The sequence below is a fragment of the Symphalangus syndactylus genome, chromosome 24 (assembly GCF_028878055.3).
Source record: "Symphalangus syndactylus isolate Jambi chromosome 24, NHGRI_mSymSyn1-v2.1_pri, whole genome shotgun sequence".
NCBI classification, from domain to species: Eukaryota; Metazoa; Chordata; class Mammalia; order Primates; family Hylobatidae; genus Symphalangus; species Symphalangus syndactylus.
Genome location: NC_072446.2, coordinates 9,777,348 through 9,797,818, shown reverse-complemented (window position 1 = coordinate 9,797,818; position 20,471 = coordinate 9,777,348). Strand labels below are relative to the sequence as shown.

At 61.0% G+C, this 20,471-nt stretch overlaps 2 protein-coding genes and 1 long non-coding RNA gene across 7 annotated transcripts; 2 read left to right on the top strand and 1 right to left on the bottom strand.

The window, feature by feature from the left end:
- Window positions 1-296: 296 nt before the first annotated feature.
- MRGBP (MRG domain binding protein) lies at window positions 297-4,460 on the top strand. Of its 2 annotated transcripts, XM_055265455.2 has the most exons (5): window positions 297-528; window positions 969-1,090; window positions 2,463-2,544; window positions 2,851-2,925; window positions 3,331-4,460. In XM_055265455.2, the coding sequence occupies exons 1-5, from the start codon at window positions 381-383 to the stop codon at window positions 3,516-3,518; spliced, it is 615 nt and encodes a 204-aa protein (XP_055121430.1). In that variant the 5' UTR covers window positions 297-380; the 3' UTR covers window positions 3,519-4,460. The 2 variants fall into 2 exon arrangements, with proteins under 2 accessions (XP_055121430.1, XP_063490249.1); XM_063634179.1 differs by having other exon boundaries at window positions 302-528; window positions 2,463-4,460.
- A 33-nt stretch (window positions 4,461-4,493) lies between these two features.
- On the bottom strand, window positions 4,494-8,460 carry LOC134735919 (uncharacterized). Its single transcript, XR_010119526.1, has 2 exons — window positions 5,882-8,460; window positions 4,494-4,948 (listed from the first exon to the last, which is right to left on the bottom strand). It is a non-coding gene; the product is annotated as an uncharacterized lncRNA (long non-coding RNA).
- OGFR (opioid growth factor receptor) lies at window positions 8,355-17,746 on the top strand. 4 transcript variants are annotated; one of them, XM_055265422.2, is made up of 8 exons: window positions 8,355-8,371; window positions 8,672-8,877; window positions 11,328-11,396; window positions 12,033-12,111; window positions 13,644-13,722; window positions 14,557-14,623; window positions 15,528-15,676; window positions 16,301-17,746. In XM_055265422.2, exons 2-8 carry the CDS (start codon window positions 8,707-8,709, stop codon window positions 17,415-17,417), a joined length of 1,731 nt encoding a protein of 576 aa, XP_055121397.2. In that variant the 5' UTR covers window positions 8,355-8,371; window positions 8,672-8,706; the 3' UTR covers window positions 17,418-17,746. The 4 variants fall into 4 exon arrangements, with proteins under 4 accessions (XP_055121397.2, XP_063490245.1, XP_063490244.1 ...); XM_063634175.1 differs by lacking the exon at window positions 8,355-8,371 and having other exon boundaries at window positions 8,665-8,877; window positions 11,333-11,396; XM_063634174.1 differs by lacking the exons at window positions 8,355-8,371; window positions 8,672-8,877 and adding an exon at window positions 9,231-10,184.
- The last annotated feature ends 2,725 nt before the right edge of the window (window positions 17,747-20,471 follow it).

Here is a 20,471-nt window from a genome sequence, read left to right as displayed (position 1 = left end):
AGTTATAAGAATTATTTATACCTTCTGCAAGGAAGTTCATTATCAGATATAGGATTTGCAAATATTTTCTCCCATCTGTGGGTCGTCTTTTCACTTTTCTGATGGTTTCCTTCGAAGCACAGACTTTTTTGTTTGGGTGCAGTGTATTTCTTACTGTGCTTTAAAGACGAACACGTTTTAAGCAACCCCGCGCGGGGCGGAGCAGGGCGGAGTCCCGGGCGGGAAGGGCCCGGAGACCTCGGCTGCGCCTGCGCCGACGCCGGCGCGTGAGCCCGAGCGCGTACCCGGCGGAGCGCGCGCCCGCCCCCGAGTGCGCCTGCGCGGAGCTCGTGGCCGCGCCTGCTCCCGCCGGGGGCTCCTTGCTCGGCCGGGCCGCGGCCATGGGAGAGGCCGAGGTAGGCGGCGGGGGCGCCGCAGGCGACAAGGGTCCGGGGGAGGCGGCCACCAGCCCGGCGGAGGAGACAGTGGTGTGGAGCCCCGAGGTGGAGGTGTGCCTCTTCCACGCCATGCTGGGCCACAAGCCCGTCGGTGAGCGCCCAGGCTGCGGACGCGCGTGGGGGCGGGGCGGGCAACCGGCGGGGCGGGGCGGGGCCTGCGCTCGCGACACCCTCGCCCCCACGCTCCCCGCCGAGCCCGGGCCGTGACAGCCCCGCCACACCCGTCCCGGGACCCCCGCCCCCTCCCACGCGCCCTTCGGACCCCGCCCCGGACCCCGCCCACGACCCCTACCCCCGTGACACCGCGAGGCCGCAGCCCGCAGTGCCCCACCCCCACCCCCGCCCCGGGACACCCCACCCCCTCCCACACACACCACCCAGCCCTGCCCCCCGCCACAGTCCCTCCACACCCTGGCCCTCCCCATCCCTCCGCAGCCACCCTTGCCCCTCCAGTCCCCAGGGCAGCCCGTCCCCTCCATCCCCGTTCTCCTCCCCGCTCACCGGTTATCCCGCCGCCCCTCCTCCCCTCAGGTGTGAACCGACACTTTCACATGATTTGTATTCGGGACAAGTTCAGCCAGAACATCGGGCGGCAGGTCCCATCCAAGGTCATCTGGGATCATCTGAGCACCATGTACGACATGCAGGCGCTGGTGAGCCCAACCGCCCTCCCTGTGCCGCCCGATGGGGGCACGAACCCGCACACCGCTCTCTGAGGGTCAGCCTGAACTGGGCAGAGGCCCCTCCATGCCTGCTGGGGTCTGCTGGGCAGAGTAGAGACCCCTCCATGCCTGCTGGGGTCTGCAGTGAGCTCTCAAGGTCAGCCTGAGCTGGGCAGAGGCAGGCTCCTCCGTGTCTACTGGAGTCCTCTGGGCAGAGCCCCCTGCAGTGAGGCCCGTCCTTGAGGAGGGCATCCCGGGCCTCCAGAGCCTGTCATGGAAAGCACAAACACAGTGCTAGCAGCTGGCTAGCTTTTCAGGGGGCCTGCTTTAGACTGGGTGCTGGGCCAGAGTCTCCAGCGGAGACCCTGGGGAGGGAGGAAAGGATGCAGAGTCCTGGGCCCTTAGGCCATTGTCAGCCTCCTGGGAGGCCCCCGAAGTGCTTTAGGCAAAGGGTGACCCTATCCGAGTCACACCAAGGTGAATTTGGTGACTTCTGTGGGAGTCAGACAAGTAGAGTTCCGGTCCTCACAGAGCTTGGAGCTGGCAGCGTGTGACGGGCGAGCGGGTTAACTAGGTAAGCAGGGTGGCCAGAAGAGACAGGTGGGTGTTCCAGGCCCTGTGGCAGCAGGAGGCGGTGGGTCCAGGAGCTCAAAGAAGGTGGTGTACTTGGAGAGTGGGGTGGGGGTCAGGGGTCAGGTGACCAGGAGGAGTGGGGACCTGTGCTGGTGGAAAGAGAGTCTGTGCCAGCCACGTTGGACTCAGGGCCACACCAGCCATCCCAGTACGACATAGGTCTCTCCCTCTGGTCTGTGTGACCTCAGAAGGGCAGTGCCTGGCAAGCACTCTCTTCTTCTTTGCCTGGTTCTGTGCCTGTGGCGCTCCCAACCGACACCCTCGGTGTCCATGGGCTCCTGCCACGTGGATGAGAACTCGAGGTGCCCGCGGCCTTTCCCCAGAGCTGTCACTGTGCCCTCTGCACACCGCCTTGGGGAACGCAGTCTCATGGTGAGACCACAGGCCATGGTGGACAGGCGGGGCCCACAGGTGTGTGTCACCAGGGCTGCCTGGTCCTCAGGGCCTGCCTTAGTGATGCTGGCCCCAGTGGGTCTTCCTGACCCCTGCACCTGCTTCTGCTGGTTCTGCCCTCCCTGGGTCTGTCTGGAAAGCCCAGCTGTGGCAGGCGCTGTTCACAAAAAGAAGAAATGCCCTTTGCCCTTTGCCCTTGCCCCGCCCGCTGCAGCCTCCAACACAGTGATGTGTGCTCATTGGCCGCTCCCCAAGTGGCTCTTACATGGCTCCAGTGACTTCTTGAAACTGCATTTTCACCCTTGTTTCTTAAACAAAACTCTCTATTTGATATCAGCATGAGTCCGAGATTCTTCCATTCCCGAATCCAGAGAGGAACTTCGTCCTTCCGGAAGAGATCATTCAGGAGGTCCGAGAAGGTGAGACTCAGGAGAGGGTGGGCTTGGGATTCAGAAAAGGCCAGACCCTGGCCAAGGGCAGGGAGGTGAGGGTGAGGACCCCGGGCCTCCAGGGAGGTGTGAGGGTCCAGCGCAGACCCCGCCCCACCTGTGCTTGGGTGGTCTTGGAACCTCCGGGATTGGAGAGGACTTTGTTTGAGAGCAGTGGCTGGACGGAAGCTGAGGCCTGTGTGGGCGGCAAGCGTCGGAGCAGTCCCTGGCCTGACCATCCCCCAGCGTCGGCCACCACCGTGGGTTTTCGGTGAGCGTCAGCTGTCTCCTCCACAGGAAAAGTGATGATAGAAGAGGAGATGAAAGAGGAGATGAAGGAAGACGTGGACCCCCACAATGGGGCTGACGATGGTGAGTGTGGAGCTCACCCTGCCCTGATGCCCTTTGGGGCTCAGCACCCCAAGGCTGCCCTCAGGCAGGGCACAGTCAGGTGGGCGTAGAGCCGGCGGTGCAGAGGCCCCAGGCAGGTCATCTAGGCACAGGATGGATCCTGCAGTGCCCCCTCCCCAGGAGCTGAGTGCCTGCTCCGTGTTGTAGGCCGGGGTCTGAGCCGCGGTCCCTGCAGTGCCCGCCGCAGGCAGGTCCTCAGGAGGACCGGGCCCCTCTGTGGGCCCAAATGCCAGGGGCCCCCAGCTCAGGAGGAAGCTTTGGGTTCGGAGGGTCACGTGTCAATATGCAGATTTTTTAACTGAACAGGAAGACAAAAATAAGATTCTGGATATTCTGTTTTCAGCCAAGTGATTTTTTGTTTCTCAGTTTTTTCATCTTCAGGGAGTTTGGGGAAAGCATCAGAAAAACCCAGCAAAGACAAAGAGAAGAACTCCTCAGACTTGGGGTGTAAAGAAGGCGCAGACAAGCGGAAGCGCAGCCGGGTCACCGACAAAGTCCTGACCGCAAACAGCAACCCCTCCAGTCCCAGCGCTGCCAAGCGGCGCCGCACGTAGACCCTCAGTCCTGGCGGCAGCAGAGAAGCGGGCAAGGAGCTGTGGTCGATGAGGGGGTCGGCTGGGTCTGAGTGCCACCCCCCAGGCCACAGTGGTATCATCCCAGTGCTGTGAGCCCACACTGCCCGCCGTCAGGCTCTCAGGTGAACGTGGCCATCAACAGGGAAACGTGTGTGTCAGTTGGACCATGTGGGACCCTGATGGACCTGAAAGACCAGGATCAATCCAGCTCAGATATTGAGGGCTCTGAAGCCTCGTTCTGTCTTCTCTGGAGCAGCTGTGGCTTCCCCGTGGCTGCTTGGTGACATGGATTAGCACTACATGGGCTGCAGCGTTTGGGATCCAGGCTACCTAGAGGGGCATCGGGCCAGGGGAAAACCTCGGATTAGCAAGCAATAAAAACATGACCTCACTCTTCCTCAAAGGAGCCCCTGGTCTTCCCTGCGTGACTCAGTTCTTTCCATTTGTTTGTCCCGCTGCAAAGCCTCTTTCTGTGCTGACTGTGACATCAGAACATGGCCTTCCTGTCACCCCTCCGTGCCATGCACTGAAGGCCACCCCCCCTCTACCTGGGAAACTAAGAACTGGATATTTTGCCTCATTCACTTGTACTGTAACAATGTATATAATTTGGTTGGTATTTCACTATTTAATTTTTAAGAAGCCTATTTTACTAGTGTTTTATATGAACAAAGTACTGCAGAAGTTAAACCTGTGTTGTATTTTTTTGAGATGTTTTGCTTTAAGAGATACTTTTTGCTCAGTTTTTATATGCCAGATACAGAGAATTTGTAGCGGTTATTTTTGTATGATCTAGACCAAATGGGTGAGAGGCGGGGACCGTGCAGCTGTCGGGCTGATGAGGAGGAGGCGGCCGCCCCAGTGCTGATGGAGATACCACTTTTGTGTGACTGCGAAAATTAAAGCACAAAAAAAATCCAACCTGGAGTTGTGTGATTTTGATACCAAAGTAAGTTCACTTTTCCTCCAAAAGGAAGTTTTTATTTTTCCAAGATTTGTAACTAAAGCATACACTTAGATGACTTATTAACACTCACTTGATACAACGTATCAACAAAATAGTAACAGGTTTTGAGTGATTATTTTGTGGACTGACAAGCACTTCAAATACAAAATGTTAGGAGGGCAAAACGGTGTGGGCCCTCCCTCGTAGGTCAGGCAGGCACCAGTGGGCTCCTTCCTGCTGAAAGCTGCGGCTGCGAGATGAGACCGCTGGCTGGGTCACAGAGTGAAGTCCAGCATTCCGTGTGCGGACGAGGAGACAAGCTGTCCTGGCCAGCCATCGCACCCCAATGTCTTCAGCTTGAAGCTGCTTCTCTGCCAGTGGAGCCTCCTCCACCACCTGGGAACATCCCTGGCCATCTGTCCCCGAAGTCCTCCTCACCATGACGCAGATCACAAGGCACCCACTAAAGGGGCAAAGCCAGGAATCCCGTGCCATGTGATGGCCCCGTGTGGCACCTGCCGCTGGTCTGCAGCAAACCCACTGTCACTTGTGGGGAAGAACAGCCCAGGGAAGCTGCTGGTTTACGGCCTGCCTTAGCTGCACCCCAAGGGTAGAGCAGCTGCCTGGGGGGACCCTGTGGGTCCCTTTTCTATAGAGCCGGGACAAATCCACAGCCCTGCAGTAACAGCCTGCCACAAAGAGCAGGCACCTGGAGGGCCCCACACACATAGACCGAAGGACTGAGCCCGCCTGGTATTCCTCCACTCACACCCCAAATACTCAGCCCTGCAGCCAGGGAAGGGTGGGGTCTCCCTTTGTTGCCCAAGTGTGCCCCCTTGCCCGTCCGATCTATCCTGTGAGGTCAGCCTCAGTCAGGGCTTTGTGCCAGGTGCTGTCCTGGAGTCTCGGTCCAGGACAGCAGCCTGGCTCTTAGTCCAGAAGCAGCCGAGGAGAGGGGGGCAAATACTAACACGGGCTGTCACGGGATGGCCAGGAGGAGTCCTGCTCTCCACCCAGGCTCACTGTTCTGAACCTTCGTCTGAAACCGCATCTTGGGTGACCTCAGATTGTGCCGGGAAAGCCTAGTTAATAAATCTGCCTCATCTCGATTACTGTAACATTTTGCTGCACTTCCAGGAGAAAGCGAGCGCCCACAGAGTAAGCCCGCCGGGCAGGCGAGCAGCATGCCCCCCGCCCCGGGCCTCCCCTTCTGGGCGAGAGACTGACTGGTTGAAGTCAGGAGCCATGCAGCCCTTGTGGACTCACAGGGGCTTCCGGGCTTCCCTGTGGGGAGGCCCAGTTCACGCTCTGCTGGCAGGTGGGATGACCAGGTCAAATTCACAAGTGTCAGGGCAAGGGCGATGTGGCCTCAAGTCTTGGTCAGCGCTGTACTTACCCTCCCCTGGCCCCGGGGTCCTGTCTCTAACCTGGGGCTTTATGTAATGCACACTCCACCATGTCATGTAGAAGGTGCAGACTGCACCCGAATCTGAAAAGGAAAACGGAGCTGGCACGAGGCTGGCCCGTGCACAGACGCTCACACGCCTGCTGCTGTAGAGGCGAGACGTGGTACACTGTGCACCGGGGACAAGATCTGAATGGGTCAGAAGCCGCCGCTGATGTTGAGCCTGGAAGCCTCAGGAGCGGCTCTGTGCCTGGGACCCCCAGGGCCCCAGAACATCTGCTGCCGCAGAGACATTTTCTGTATGGCTGGCAGCTGCGGGTGGGGACTCAGTGAAGGCTGAGAGTGGGAGTGATCTGAACTCCCCCACCTGGCCCACCCAGGGCAACCCAGGGGTGACTGGGAAAGGCAGTTGGGCTCCACTGCTCCCCAAATAGCAGCGAATAAATACTGAGCGGCAGGGCACTGGCAGCAAGGCTCCCTGCTTGGCTGGTTGATTGAGGACAGGGCATGCTTGGGCCAAATCACGAGGCTGCCACTGGTCTTGCCTGGAGAAGATATGAAGGCTGTAATCCAAGCTCCCAGCCACACACAATTCTGCTGGGCTCCTTAGCTGTGAGCAGCGCCTGCTCCGGGCATATCACCCACTGCATGTGCAGAGACCATTGCCCTTCCTGGGTGCCTGGGAGCTGTGTGTGTGTGTGTGTGTGAGAGAGTATGTGACAGAGAAAGACAGCCCCTTTCCCCAGCCTCAACAGCAAACCCTTCTGGAATGCTGTGCCACACAGGGCGTCACTGGACTGCAGAGGACGCTCTGAAGAAGCAATTCTGTTGCACAGTCTCCTGCAGCAGCTCCTGCGCTTCTTGGATTAGCGTGCCCCCGAGATGAGCTCTGCACACACACACACACACACACGACACAAAAGCAACTAAAGAAGCAATTTGGTGTGGTGATATTTGTAAAGAAGCAATTCAGTGTGGTGATATTTGTAAAACAGAAGTTGGGCAATGTCTCTAATACTCTTTAGGGAAGTGGTTCTATAGTCCTGCTGACAGTAGGTAGCAGCGGGAATGCTGTCCCCTTGGAACAATGTTGTCAGCACCCAGTATGCTTGTCTTTCTGTTTTCTGGGGCAGTGGAGGGGGCAGCCTGCCCACCCAAGTCTCAAATCACCCAAACCCTATACAACAACCCAGCACCCATCAATGTCCCCATCAGAGCCCCCCCGACTCCACCTCACAGTCTGTTCTGATGCTGTAACCAGATCCCAGCTGTAAATCATCTAACAAGGAGGGCAGGCAGCTCACTCAGGCTCCCTGGGAAACCTGCCCTGGCCACTGCAATAAGTTGATTTGCAGAAATGTCCAGAGCCCCAGAACTTCGCGGAATCACCACTGTCGTTTTAAGAAAGTGCGATGCATGTCCACAGGTTCCAGCCAGGTGAGACTGCACCTGCTAACAATGGTCAACAGGTCAGCAAAGATTAGGGCCCAGCACCCAGAGGGTCCTTAACCTGTACTTGTGGCCAGGATTGGAAGACTTCCGTTCACAGCTGTCCCTGGCACACAGTACAAGGAATGTCACCAGTTCCCAGGCCCAGCAGGCCTGCAGGGCTAGGAAATGGCAGTGTCCCCCAGGGGCTGGGCTGGGGCCCGCTCCACCTTTCCACCACCATCATTACAGAGACAACTCTGCCAGGAGCTATCCTCATGGCCAAGTCCAAAATCCAGATTTAGTTTTACCTAAATGTTTTGAAAGGAAGTGGTATAGCCGTTACAGAAGAAATTTATCTGGAGTGGCCACTCCTGATTTTTATTTCAAGAGGTCACCAACCTTGCCATGTATCTGCCAGCAGATGTCAAAGGTGGATGAGCAAGGGACCCACAGTGCTGGGAAACGGCAGGTGAAAGTGACTTTGTGTTGCCCCAGATCTGCCAGTGCTTAGAGAAAGGGCCCTGAGGAGGTGCTGAACTGGCATCAGCTGTGTTGAACAGTCCCCAGGGTGACCCTCCTGGTGGCCCAGGCTTCATGTGGCCCTCTCCCCTAAGTGCCTTCTTACAACTGAGAGAAGACGGCAAAGGTGAAGGAAACCACGGCTTGCCCATGTCATCTTGGTTATATAAGACTCGGCACCCCAGAGAGAAAGACTCCCCTGGTGGCTTCAAAAAGAAAACGGCTGTGCTTTGCACTGCCTATGGAGGGACAGGGGTCCGCCAGCAGCTTCCAGGAGCTGAGTAAGGCCCCCAGCTTGCAGCAGAAGGACAGAGACCCCTACACACCCAGCTTTGGAAAGAGAGGCCCCTGTGGACACGTGGCCCCTCCAGGGGTGATCCCCAGGGGACATTCTTCTGATGGGGACATCCTCTGGGGGGATTTCTCTTGGGGGACAGAAATATTCCTGGAAGAGGGGATTCTCTGCGGGGCAGGCATCTCCGGGGAGAGAATCCTGCTGGGAGGACATCGTCCGGAAGACACCCTTCCGAGGTACCCGGCTCATCTTCCGGGGAGACCGTCCTCTGGGGGGCGGGCGGGCTTTGGGGACATTTTCGGGAGGGAGGATCTCCTAGGCCGGGCATCCTTGCGAGACGGAATGGGGCGAATCCTCCCGGGTGGGCATCGTGGGGTGGGGGTGGGCGTTCTGCGAGGGGCATCCTCCCGGGCGAACGTTGGGGGATTGTCGGGGGAGGGAGGGGCGTTGCGCGCGGACGCGGGCGGGGACCTGGGCCGTTCCCTCCCCCGCCCCGCCCCGCCCCGCCCCCCGCGCTTCCTCTGCTTTCGGTTTAGCTTCCGCCTCCAGCGCGAGCCCCGCCGCCCCGAGCATGGACGACCCCGACTGCGACTCCACCTGGGAGGAGGACGAGGAGGATGCGGAGGACGCGGAGGACGAGGACTGCGAGGACGGCGAGGCCGCCGGCGCGAGGGACGCGGACGCGGGAGATGAGGACGAGGAATCGGAGGAGCCGCGGGCGGCGCGGCCCAGCTCGCTCCAGGTGAGGCCCCGCGGCGCGGAAGAAGCCTGGGGTCCCCGGCGCCCCCCGCCAGGCTGCGTGGACAGGAGACCCCCCTCTCCTGGGCGGAGACACCTGGAGCTTCCTGGAGCTCCCGCAGCCCCGGGGACCCCACCCCAGACCGGCCGACCCCCAGCCCCAGGGCCTGGCGGGGAAGTGCGGGGGCCGCGCGTGGGTGACAGCGGAGCTGAGCCTCCCGGGCCCCATCGTGTGTGGGCGCCGTTTCCCCCGGGGGTGCGTCCCGCCTCCAGCCGCCGTGGCCGCCCCTGATGGAACCCGCCTCGGGCCCGCGCCTCGGCGTCCTGGCGGCCCCTGCGCAGGCCCCGCGGCCTGGGGCTGGGGCTGGGGCTGGGGCCCGGGCCGGGTTTGGCCTGGGAGGCTTCGCTTCTGCACCTGCGGGAGCCCGGGGCAGGCTGACGGGGCCTCCGCTTGTTACTTTTGTTACCGCCGGGCGCCTGTCATCGCCGGGGTTACTTTTGTTGCCGCGCTGGGAACGCCACGCTGTCGCAGTCCGGCCCCCTGTCGGGGAGCTGGGATTTATTTGGGAGCGTCCTTGCAGCCGAGCTGCCCGGGTTGTGGAGGGCCGGGAAGTGTCTGGAACTCCGAACCGTAGGCTCCGCATGGATTCTTCCCTTGGCACCCAGCACTGTTTGCGTTTGCGCCTGGCCATGATGGAGTGGGCAGTGAGAGAGCACGGAGGGGCTCGGCCATGTCGCCGGGAGGGCAGCGGCCAGGCAGGCTGGACAGGGGGGCGGGGTCTGGCTCTGTCCCACAGGACGGTGTGATCTCTGGGTGGGCTCTGACGGGCTTTCCTCACTGGGGTTCCTCAGGCCACTCATGAAGCGGTGCTCAGAGGCCCTGACCATCCTGCCAGGCGCCTGTGACCCCTGACCTCTTCCCTCTGCCTCCTGCTGTGGCTTCTGTCCACAAGCCCCTCCCCTTCCCCTTTAGACCCCTCAGGCCTCCCCAGCTGCCTGCGCTGGACCCTGGCGGGGCTGTTTCACTTTTTCCTGGGCAGTGTCATGTATGCACCTGTGGGCTGACTGTGTGGTCACATCCAGTCAGGACCCAGCCTCCAGAAGTGACCCAGGGAGGCTCCCGCTGGCCCCAGGAAGGAGAAGTAGAAACTGATGGCCAGGTGGGGCGAGAGAATCACACCAGCAGCCCTGTTGAGAAATCAGGCTGAGAGGCCGATGGCGGTGGCTCAGGCCTGTAATCCCAGCACTTTCGGAGGCCTGGGCAGTCGGATCACCAGAGGTCTGGAGTCCAAGATTAGCCTGGCCAACAAGGTGAAACTGTGTCTCTACCAAAAATACAAAATTAGCCAGGTGTGGTGATCGGCACCTGTAATCCCAGCTACTCGAGAGGTTGAAGCAGGAGAATTGCTTAAACCTGGGAGGTGGAGGTTGCCTGGAAGGTGGAGGTTGCAGTGAGTGGAGATTGCATGAAGCTCCATCTCGGGGGGAAAAAAAAATAAGAAAGAAAAATCAGGCAGAGAGGCAATGGCAGGTCCTAGCTGGAGCTCAGTGGGGAGCCAGGGGATACAGTGGCTGACCGGGCCTCCCAACCCCCCTTCTAGCACTCCCCCAGGATCCTGGGTCCCAATTGTTGCCCTGGACAAATACGCCCATTCCTGCCCTAACCCCCGAGTGGGGCTCAGCCCCAGGCCCCCCACCCTCATCACAAGGTCAGGGCTGTGTCCCAGCATTCTCATCACTAGTTACTTCTGTCCCTTTGCTCAGCCTCATGATGCTTGGCCTGCAGAGGTGGGGGCTGAAGGGCTTGGGGCATCAAGGGGACCTGACATCTTGCTGAGAAGCCATCACCAGACAGGTCTGGAGGCTGGAGACTCAGGGCCTGACCTCACCATGGCCAGTGAGGTGGGGTTGGGCAGGGACGGGGCATTCATTCATTAGACCCTGCCAGAAGCACCTGGGTCCCCTCCTGGGGCTACAGGTGGTGAGGCTACTGCCCCCAAGAACACAGCCTGGTGACTTTCGAGTACAAAGCAGGGGGAGTCTCCAGGGGCACAGAACAGAGGCTAAAGCCAGGGTGGGAGTGGCCAGCAGGCCTAGGAGGAGGAGAGGGTCAGGGCCACACCCCAGGGGAGGTACATGTCAGCCAGGGGCCACCCTAAGGTGGAAGCCAGGAGTCCCAAAGGGGCCTAGAGAAGGAGCAGGCCCCCACCTGGCTACCGCAGCCCTCTCTGGTTCTGTGCAGGGTGTTGGGGTGCGTTACTGAGGCCCAAATCTGCCCCACTGGGAACCCCCAAAAAAGAGCCAGGGCGGGAGAATGAGAGGGAGGAGCCATGAAACCCCCTCCCTTTAAAAAGAGCTCTTTGGCAGCCGGCCCAGGCCCTGCAGCCCTCACCATGGTGGGGGTCACTTGGGCGTCTCCCATGGGGGTCCTTATCCCATCTCTTTTCTTCCCAGTCCAGAATGACAGGGTCCCGAAACTGGCGAGCCACGAGGGACATGTGTAGGTACCGGCACAACTACCCGGTACGTACCTGCCCCTGCCCGGGGACACAGAACCCTCCCACCAGCTGCTCTTCTCAGGCAGAATGTCCCGGGTTCTACTGGAAGGCTGGCCTGGCTTGCTGCGCCAGGGCCACAGTTCTGGGCAGGACCCTGCCTGGGGCACAGCCTGGTGTAGATTCAGAGCCCTGCCCTTCCCCTCTCGTGGGAGACCGGGGGCGTCCCCCTACTTTTCTGAGCTTCAGCACACCGTCGCCTTGCAAACGTGGCCATAGTGCCAGCCTCGTGATGCACACGTGTGGGGTCTGTGATACCGCCTACGCGGCACCCCACCCCCATGCCAGCGCTGTCTCCTGCGGGTTGTCCTCAGCCATTACCACACCCCTGAATCACAGAAACCCCTGTGCTGCCTTCAGGGTGCTGAGGAGGGGACCTGTCAGGCCTGGCCTGGCTGGCAAGATGGGGAAGGGGGTCCCTGGGGCTTGGAGGCAGCTGCTGTCCTCTGAATGGCCCCCACCTGCAGAGTGAGGAGTCAGGCGGGCTCTTGGGGTCTTGGGCCAGCCTGGAGGTTTGCAGATGCTCCTCCCTGAAAGGCACGGAGGGCCCCAGGGCAGCTTGTGTCTGATGGATCCCTGCTGTCCCCTTTCTCTGGCTCTTCAGGATTTGGTGGAACGAGACTGCAATGGGGACACACCAAACCTGAGTTTCTACAGAAATGAGATCCGCTTCCTGCCCAACGGTAGGTGCCTCACAACCACTGGCAGCCGGCACTTCCATCCTGGCCTGGCAGGGGTGGTCCACTGGGGCCTGATTTGGGATGTACCTGGCGATTACCAGGGCCACGGCTTTCAAATGGCCCCCACAGTGCCCCCTGGAGGCGGCCAGAGGGACTCCAGGATCCCCAGCCTGGGATCTCTGCAGTGGTGTTTGGGTCGGGGTGGGTAACTGTAAAGAGCCAGAGACTGAGTATCTGCAGCTTTTCAGGCCACATGGTCTCTATCAGAACTACTGAACTCCTCCACGACCTTATGAAAGCCACATGTAAACCAACGAGCTAAGGATGGTTTTTATATTTTTAAATGGTTGGAAAAAATTAGAGGCTGGGCCTGGTGGCTCACGCTTGTAATCCCAGCACTTTGGGAGGCCAGGTCGGGTGGATCACAAAATCATGAGTTCGAGACCAGCCTGGCCAATATGGTAAAACCCCGTCTCTAATAAAAATACAAAAAAAATTAGCCAGGTGTGGTAGTGTGCACCTGTAGTCCCAGCTACTCAGGAGGCTGAGGCAGGGGAATTGCTTGAACTTGGGAGGTGGAGGTTGCAGTCAGCCGAGATCACGCCACTGCCCTCCAGCCTGGGCGACAGAGTGAGACTCTGTCTCAAGAAAAGAACAGTGTTCGGCCGGGCGCGGTGGCTCACGCTTGTAATCCCAGCACTTTGGGAGGCCGAGGCGGGCGGATCATGAGGTCAGGAGATCGAGACCATGGTGAAACCCCGTCTCTACTAAAAAAGAAAAAATTAGCCGGGCGTGGTGGCAGGCGCCTGTAGTCCCAGCTACTCGGAGAGGCTGAGTCAGGAGAATGGCGTGAACCCGGGAGGGGGAGCTTGCAGTGAGCCGAGATTGCGCCACTACACTCCAGCCTGGGTGACAGAGCGAGACTCCGTCTCAAAAAAAAAAAAAAAAAGAAAAGAACAGTGTTCTATGACGTTGATGTTACAGGAAATTAAAATTTCAGTGTCAATAAAGCTTCACAGGCACGTGCCCACACCGGTTTATGCATGTGCCAAGGCTGCAACGTGAAACAGAGACTGGGTGGCTGCACAAAATACTGTCAGGTCCCCATCTCGGGAGACTGTGCCTGCCACATCATGGGGTTGGGTTCAGTTGGGGGCTGTGTGTGAAGACAGATTTCTGTGGCTGACAGGCCACGCTTTTGCGGGAGGCACTGAGGCCCCCTCCTGTACAGACAGGTCCTGGTCGAGGACCACTGGTTCCCCCAGAGGGACCTTCGGTCTCTCACTCGGGTTTGCCGCCAGCCAGCAACAAGGGTCCAGTTCACAGATGGCAGCAGGGCAAGGTCTGTGCATCGGAGGAGGGGTGGGCAGCCCCGCTGAGCCTAGCACCCTGAAGAGCCTCAGGAGACGAGGGCGAGGAATAGCTTGGGGAAGCTGCTGGCAGCACTCTCTCCTTATGTCCCCCACCCACACCCCATCCTCCTGAGCACGGGCAGGGTGGCTGCCACAGCTGACTTGTCCCCATGGGGCTCCCAGGCTGTTTCATTGAGGACATTCTTCAGAACTGGAGGGACAACTATGACCTCCTTGAGGACAATCACTCCTACATCCAGTGGTGAGTTGGGGAGGATGGGAGGATGGGGGGTGGGGAGGCCACAGGGGGAGGGCCCTCCCAGGCAGGAGCCCTCCCCATGCTGCTTCCTGGCATGGACTGAGCACTCCCTGTCCTTCCTGGAAGCTGGTGTCCACATTACACGGATGGACATTACTGGACATGCAAGGACCGCTGAGGGAAGGCTCAGGTCTGTCCCCAATCTGTGGGCTCTTGGTGACCAGGGAGACAGGAAGGGCTGCACACAAGCTCCCTGAAACAGGAGAGGGGCAGGCCCTGCCTGCCAGAGGGGCACCGTTAGTGCCAGGAGGCCTCAGTGAGCCTCGAGGGGCGGCCCCCGTGTCCGACTCAGCTGGGGCAAAGTCCTGGTGTAGTGCTGGGGTGAGACTCGTGGCAGGCGTCTCGGGGACCCACAATGTGGCCCCAGAAACAGCATGCCCTGCTTTGGGGACAGCTCGCTGGGCACCCACAGGGAGCCTCTGCTGGTGTGTGATGTGTCACGAGTGACAACACAAGAGAGGGAAGAGTGACGAGTAGAAAGGCAGGCCCTGGTCCGCCCAGGCTGGATGGCTGCAGGGCCCCTCGCTGTCCGAGTCACCGCCCCAGTGCTGCTGAGCATGCAGGCTGTGGCCCACGCACCACACACTTCCTGTCCTGGGCCCTCGCACGCTCACCTGCGCTCTCCCACCCTCGCTCCTCCACCTAGCCACTCCCTCCTAGAGTCAAGCCTGGGAGCCCAGAGAGGATTGGAACTGCCCTGGGCTACACGGCGGGCACGTGCCCGAGGGCTGGAAGCGGCTCTCCTGACCCCTGGCCTGAGCATCTCTTCTCCTGCAGGCTGTTTCCTCTGCGAGAACCGGGAGTGAACTGGCATGCCAAGCCCCTCACGCTCAGGGAGGTGGAGGTGAGCCAGGCCTTGGCCGTGACTGGAGGGGAAGATGGGGAGGCCTGGGCAAGCCATGCCTCCGCAGAGACGCGGTCACCTCTGACAGCAGGCATTTAGTGCCCCCTCAGGGGTCCCTTGGAAGGCAGAAGGGCCAAAAGAGCCACCAGTGTGATGACCTTCCCTCCCCAGTGGTCCTCACCCCACCAGGCATCTAGAGAAACTCAATTTCCGAGGCTGTCTGTCCCCATGCGGGAGTCCGGGGCTGAGCCCCTGAGAGACCCGGAGTGGCGGGACCTGCCTTTCTCACCACTGGTTTAGGCTGGAGTGGGGTCACCCAAGTGTGGAAGCTGCCCCTGAGGGATGCAGGGACTTAGAGAGCCGAGGGGCCCCTCCTGGCGCTTTCCCATGGCCGGTGACTTCCTCTCTGGGGAGGGCAGCAGCCTCAGGCCCTGGCGAGAGCTCGGAGCAGCTCAGAGGAGAGATGAAGACATGAGTGTGTCTCTTGTCACTTTACCCTAAAAGTCTGAGTCCAGGCTAGGCGCCGTGGCTCACGTTTGTAATCCCAGCACTTTGGGAGGCTGAGGCGGGTGGATCACCTGAGGTCAGGAGTTTGAGACCAGCCTGGCCAACGTGATGAAACCCCGTTTCTACTAAAAATAGAAAAAAATTAGCCAGGCGTGGTGGCAGGCACCTGTAATCCCAGCTACTCGGGAGGCAGAGGTTGCAGTGACTGAAGTCGCATGATTGCACTCCAGCCTGGGCAACAGAACAAGACTCTGTCTCTAAATAAATGTCTGTCTGTCTGTCTGTCTCTGTCTAGTCCGGGCCTCTGAGTGAGTGGGGACCTCCGGCCACCCCCACACTCCCCGGGAACTGGGGCTTCAGGGATGGTGCCTGAACTCCCCAAGGGGGTCTTTTCCAGGTGTTTAAAAGCTCCCAGGAGATCCAGGAGCGGCTTGTCCGGGCCTACGAGCTCATGCTGGGCTTCTACGGGATCCGGCTGGAGGACCGAGGCACGGGCACCGTGGGCCGAGCACAGAACTACCAGAAGCGCTTCCAGAACCTGAACTGGTGAGGCCCGGCTGCTCCCGCCCACCCCCACCCCTGGCGCAGAACAGGGGGCCACGTCAGGTTTTGGGCAGGTCACAGAGCGCTGCTGCAGACGCAGAACTCCAGGGCTGCTTGGGCAAGGGACCAAGGCCCTGAGCCCCCTCCTTGCAGCCTGTAGAGCCGGGCGGTCCCTCCCCAGTAGGGTTGGTGAGAAGGTAAAGAATGCTGTTCCTGCACCCAGGAGGTGGCAGTCCGCATAGAGAAGCAAGCAGGGGTGATGGAGAATCTGCAGGCGGTACAGCCAGCTCTCACAGGGTGTTTGAGGCCCCTGTACCCTGGAGGGGCTCCTTGTGGCTCTCATCCAGCCAGCTCCTCCCCACCAAGGGGACTCGGGGTACAGCCACCCTCTAGGTGATGCGTCAGCATCCCCCCGACCCCCATGTGTCTAGGGCCCACAGGCCTTTTTCACAGGGATGGCGTGAGTCCTCCCCTGGGCCCAGGGAGGCAAATGGAGAGAGAGACTGAATCGTGGGCCAGGGTGGGGAGACTTCTGTGGAGCTGGGTGGGAGGGCAGGGCCAGGGCAGGGTGCGGCCCAGCAGGAGGGGCCCCGGCCATTGACCTCTGCTGACCCGGACCTCCCACAGGCGCAGCCACAACAACCTCCGCATCACACGCATCCTCAAGTCGCTGGGTGAGCTTGGCCTCGAGCACTTCCAGGCGCCGCTGGTCCGCTTCTTCCTGGAGGAGACGCTGGTGCGGCGGGAGCTGCCGGGTGTGCGGCAGAGTGCCCTGGACTACTTCCTGTTCGCTGTACGCTGCCGACACCAGCGCCGCCAGCTGGTGCACTTTGCCTGGGAGCACTTCCGGCCCCGCTGCAAGTTCGTCTGGGGGCCCCAAGACAAGCTGCGGAGGTTCAAGCCCAGCTCTCTGCCCCGTCCGCTGGAGGGCTCCAGGAAGGTGCAGGAAGGAAGCCCCAGGGACCCCGACCATGAGGCCAGCACCCAGGGTCGGACCTGTGGGCCAGAGCATAGCAAGGGCGGGGGCAGGGTGGACGAGGGGCCCCAGCCACGGAGTGTGGAGTCCCAGGATGCGGGACCCCTGGAGAGGAGCCAGGGGGATGAGGCAGGGGGCCACGGGGAAGATGGGCCGGAGCCCCTAAGCCCCAAAGAGAGCAAGAAGAGGAAGCTGGAGCTGAGCCGGCGGGAGCAGCCACCCACAGAGCCAGGCCCTCAGAGTGCCTCAGAGGTTGAGAAGATCGCTCTGAACTTGGAGGGGTGTGCCCTCAGCCAGGGCAGCCTCAGGACGGGGACCCAAGAAGTGGGCGGTCAGGACCCCGGGGAGGCAGTGCAGCCCTGTCACCAACCCCTGGGAGCCAGGGTGGCCGACAAGGTGAGGAAGCGGAGGAAGGTGGATGAGGGTGCTGGGGACAGTGCTGCGGTGGCCAGTGGTGGTGCCCAGACCTTGGCCCTTGCCAGGTCCCCTGCCCCATCGGGGCATCCCAAGGCTGGGCACAGTGAGAATGGGGTTGAGGAGGACACAGAAGGTCGAACGGGGCCCAAAGAAGGTACCCCTGGGAGCCCATTGGAGACCCCAGGCCCCAGCCCAGCAGGACCTGCAGGGGATGAGCCGGCCGAGAGCCCATCAGAGACCCCAGGCCCCAGCCCAGCAGGACCTGCAGGGGACGAGCCAGCCAAGGCAGGGGAGGCAGCAGAGGTGCAGGACGCAGAGGTGGAGCCTTCTGCCAAATCTGGGAAGCCTTAAGGAAAGGAGTGCCCATCGGCGTCTTGGCCCTCCTGGCCCTGCTGCAGGGGCCGGGGCCTCCGGAGCCGCTGCGGGCTCCCCTCAGGCTCTGCTCCGTGACCCGTGACCCACAGTGATGGCCACTATAGCAGCCACCAGAAGCTGCAAGGCCCTCAGGGAAGGCCAAGGCCTGCAGAAGCCTCCTGGCCTGGCTGTGTCTTCCCCACCCAGCTCTCCCCTGCGCCCCTGTCTTTGTAAATTGACCCTTCTGGTGGGGGCTGTGGGCAGGGCTGCTTTTCTTAGTCTGGTGCCAAGCAAGGCCTTTTCTGAATAAACTCGTTTGACTTTGAGTCTTTGGGCCGGGGTCCTGTTGTGTGGCTGGTAGGGCTGGTGTCACAGCTGATGTCCCTTCAGGCTCCTGTGGCCTGGCCCAGCTACCGCCTCACATTGCTCCACCACGTGCCTGTGGGGGCAGAGTAGTGGCACAGCCCTCCCCACACACCCACTTGGCCACACGGTCCCCAGGCATGCATAGGTGGACAGGCTGCAGCCTCTCAGAGCCTCTGAAGGTGGGACCGAGGTCCCTCAGCAGGCTTTTGCCACCTGTTCAAGATGAGTCTGGGGATTCCCCTGGGGTTGGCTGGGGGCAATGCTTGTGCATGGTGGGGTCTAGACCAGGCCTTTCTGCCTGCTGTGATCTGGGATGCCATGCTGTGCCTTGGGCAGGCTTGGCAGTGCTCTGTTGGGGCCCTTGGTTCCCTCAGGTCTGGTGGAGCCAGGTGCGCCCCCAGGGCAGCCCCTCCCTGCAGTCTGGCCTTGTCACCCTGGGCCAGGACCCACCGCTTCCCGGTTCACCTACGTTTCTACATCAGCAGGGTAAGGGGCTCTTGTGGGGCATCACAGGAGGGGCCGGACACTTGTCTTTGCTCAGTGAAGGACAGGGCAGACGTGGGGCACCCCTGGGTGGGAGGGTTAAAGCTGTAGACCCTGGTACCACTTCAGGGAAAATGCCCAGCTCCCATCTGGTGGCGCCGGATACGCAAGGCGGAAGTCATTGGGAGGAGACACCCCAGGTTCAATAATCCCCCAGAGCTGGGTGGGGAAGCTGTGGGACCCCTGGTGCCTCAAGTGTGGCTCAGTGAGGGGATTCCTGCCATGGAGGGAAACTGAGGCAGTGAGTCGGACATAGGGCTAGAAATGCAGTCACTGGGGCAGCGCCCAGTGGATCCAGCGTCCCCAGTCCAGGCTGCTGTGGGACTGGAGTCTGTGGAAATCAGCACCTGAAGTGAGGAGCCCGTGTTGGAGCAGCCCTGGGGGCCGATGCCTGGCAGTGGGTGCCTGGGGACAGCAGGCAGTACTGACCAGCCAACCCGGGCTTCAGGGAGAGTGATGACCCACAACAGGCGGACAGCAGGAGGCTCTGCCCCACTCAAAGGTGAGCCGGGGAGGCTGAGCTCTGACAGTGCCCACCCTCTGCCTAGGATTTGCCTGGAGCTGGGGGTGGCTTTTTGAGGGGCTTGAAGGTGGTTCGGGGGGGACACCAAGCAGGTGTCCCAGGCATGAGGTGGCTCCCATGGCCTGAGGTGAAGGCCAGCTGTGTTTTGTCTGATTTGGGTCAGATAGCAATCCTTGCTGACCGCGTGCTGGGCATCGTGGGGACAGGCAGAGTGGGGTGTGGGGCCAGGGGCCAGGGGAGAGCCACTGAGGAGGGGGCTGGCCACAGGGTCCTCTTGCCAGGTGGAACTGGTACGGGGAGGACTTACCCTGTCCCCCAGACCCTGGGCTTGGGGTGGGGCTGCTGCTAGGAGCCCCTAAGGCCCCCTGCTGTCTGGGCTGACCTGCTCCACCCACCCCTCCCCGTTGTCAAAAGTCCTCTGTTAGGAAGCTCTGTGCCGGGATGACTTGGACTCCTGAGGAGGGTGGGCCTTTTCAGCTCCTCCCACCTCGCCTGATGGAATTCGCACACCCCTCCCAGCCACCGCTCTCACCCAGCAGTGAAGGGAGAATCTCCCTCCACTCACTTCACCTGGGGAGAGGTTAGAGTGACACTATTATTTCGAGACAGGGTCTCACTCTCTTGCCTAGGCAGGAGTGCAGTGGTGCCATCTTGGCTCACTGCAGCCCCGACCTTACGGGCTCAAGCGATCCTCTTGCCTCAGCCTCGTGTGTAGCGTGGACTACAGGCGAGCACCACCACGCCCGGCCGATGTTTTCATTTTTGGTAGAGATGAGGCCTCCCTCTGTCGCCAGGCTGACTGCTCCCGGCCTGAGTGCCGTGCTCCTGCTGAGCGGTTTTGTGCCCCGTCCCCTCTCATCCCCTCCCGCCCTTGCTAACTCACAGCATCGCAACAGTCATGAGTCCCCACCTGCCGAAAGGAAGCTCCTGCAGCCTCCCACAACCCCCAGGGCAGCCTTTCTCAGGGAATTTTCAAGACTCCTGCGGGAGGGGCTGCCATTCTGCGCCTTCATTGAGCCTACAGGCAACTGGGACGTTTGAGTCCCCTAGGGCAGCGACTGCCTTGGCAGCCTGAGGCAGAGCTTGGCCGGGCCTGGCGACCCCTGAGCTTGTGGGTGATGGACATGGCCAGCACCGCCTTCAGGGTCCTGCCCAGGGCACGGTCCCTTCAGGCCGGGGATCCCCGGGAGGCGTCCTTCCCCTCGGCCAGGGTCATCGATTTGCTCTCTCCCGGGAGTCTGGGGTTGGAGTCTGGTCTTAGCCGGTGGCAACTGACGTGGCCTGACCACCAGGCCCGTCCAGCTCCACGGGTGAGGGGCCGCGGTGGGGGTGCCCCCAGCCCAGCAGGCAGCCCTGGACAGTGACCCCGGAGCAGGAACCAGGGCTGCGCTGGGCACTGACCGGGCCCTGGTACCGAGGAGTCACCCTCCCCGGGGTCTTCCTGGGCCTGGGGCCGCCTGGGTCCGCTCCGGAGCCTGGGGAGGGGTCTGCGGCTTCGGAAACTCGCGGGTCCCCCTTTCCCCTTCCTGAAAGGGGCCCTTCAGCGCTGCACGCTTCCTCCCCCACACTCCGGTGGAGGAGCAAGGAGAGAAAAGAGTGTCTTTCTCTCTTGCTCAAAG

Coding starts and splice junctions, on each gene's coding strand:
- MRGBP (XM_063634179.1), top strand. CDS start 381: ATGGGAGAGGCCGAGGTAGGCGGCGGGGGCGCCGCAGGCGACAAGGGT. Junction 529..968: donor GCTGGGCCACAAGCCCGTCG/GTGAGCGCCCAG, acceptor TCCTCCCCTCAG/GTGTGAACCGACACTTTCAC. Junction 1,091..2,462: donor TGTACGACATGCAGGCGCTG/GTGAGCCCAACC, acceptor ATTTGATATCAG/CATGAGTCCGAGATTCTTCC.
- OGFR (XM_055265422.2), top strand. CDS start 8,707: ATGGACGACCCCGACTGCGACTCCACCTGGGAGGAGGACGAGGAGGAT. Junction 12,112..13,643: donor GATCCGCTTCCTGCCCAACG/GTAGGTGCCTCA, acceptor TGGGGCTCCCAG/GCTGTTTCATTGAGGACATT. Junction 14,624..15,527: donor TCACGCTCAGGGAGGTGGAG/GTGAGCCAGGCC, acceptor GGTCTTTTCCAG/GTGTTTAAAAGCTCCCAGGA.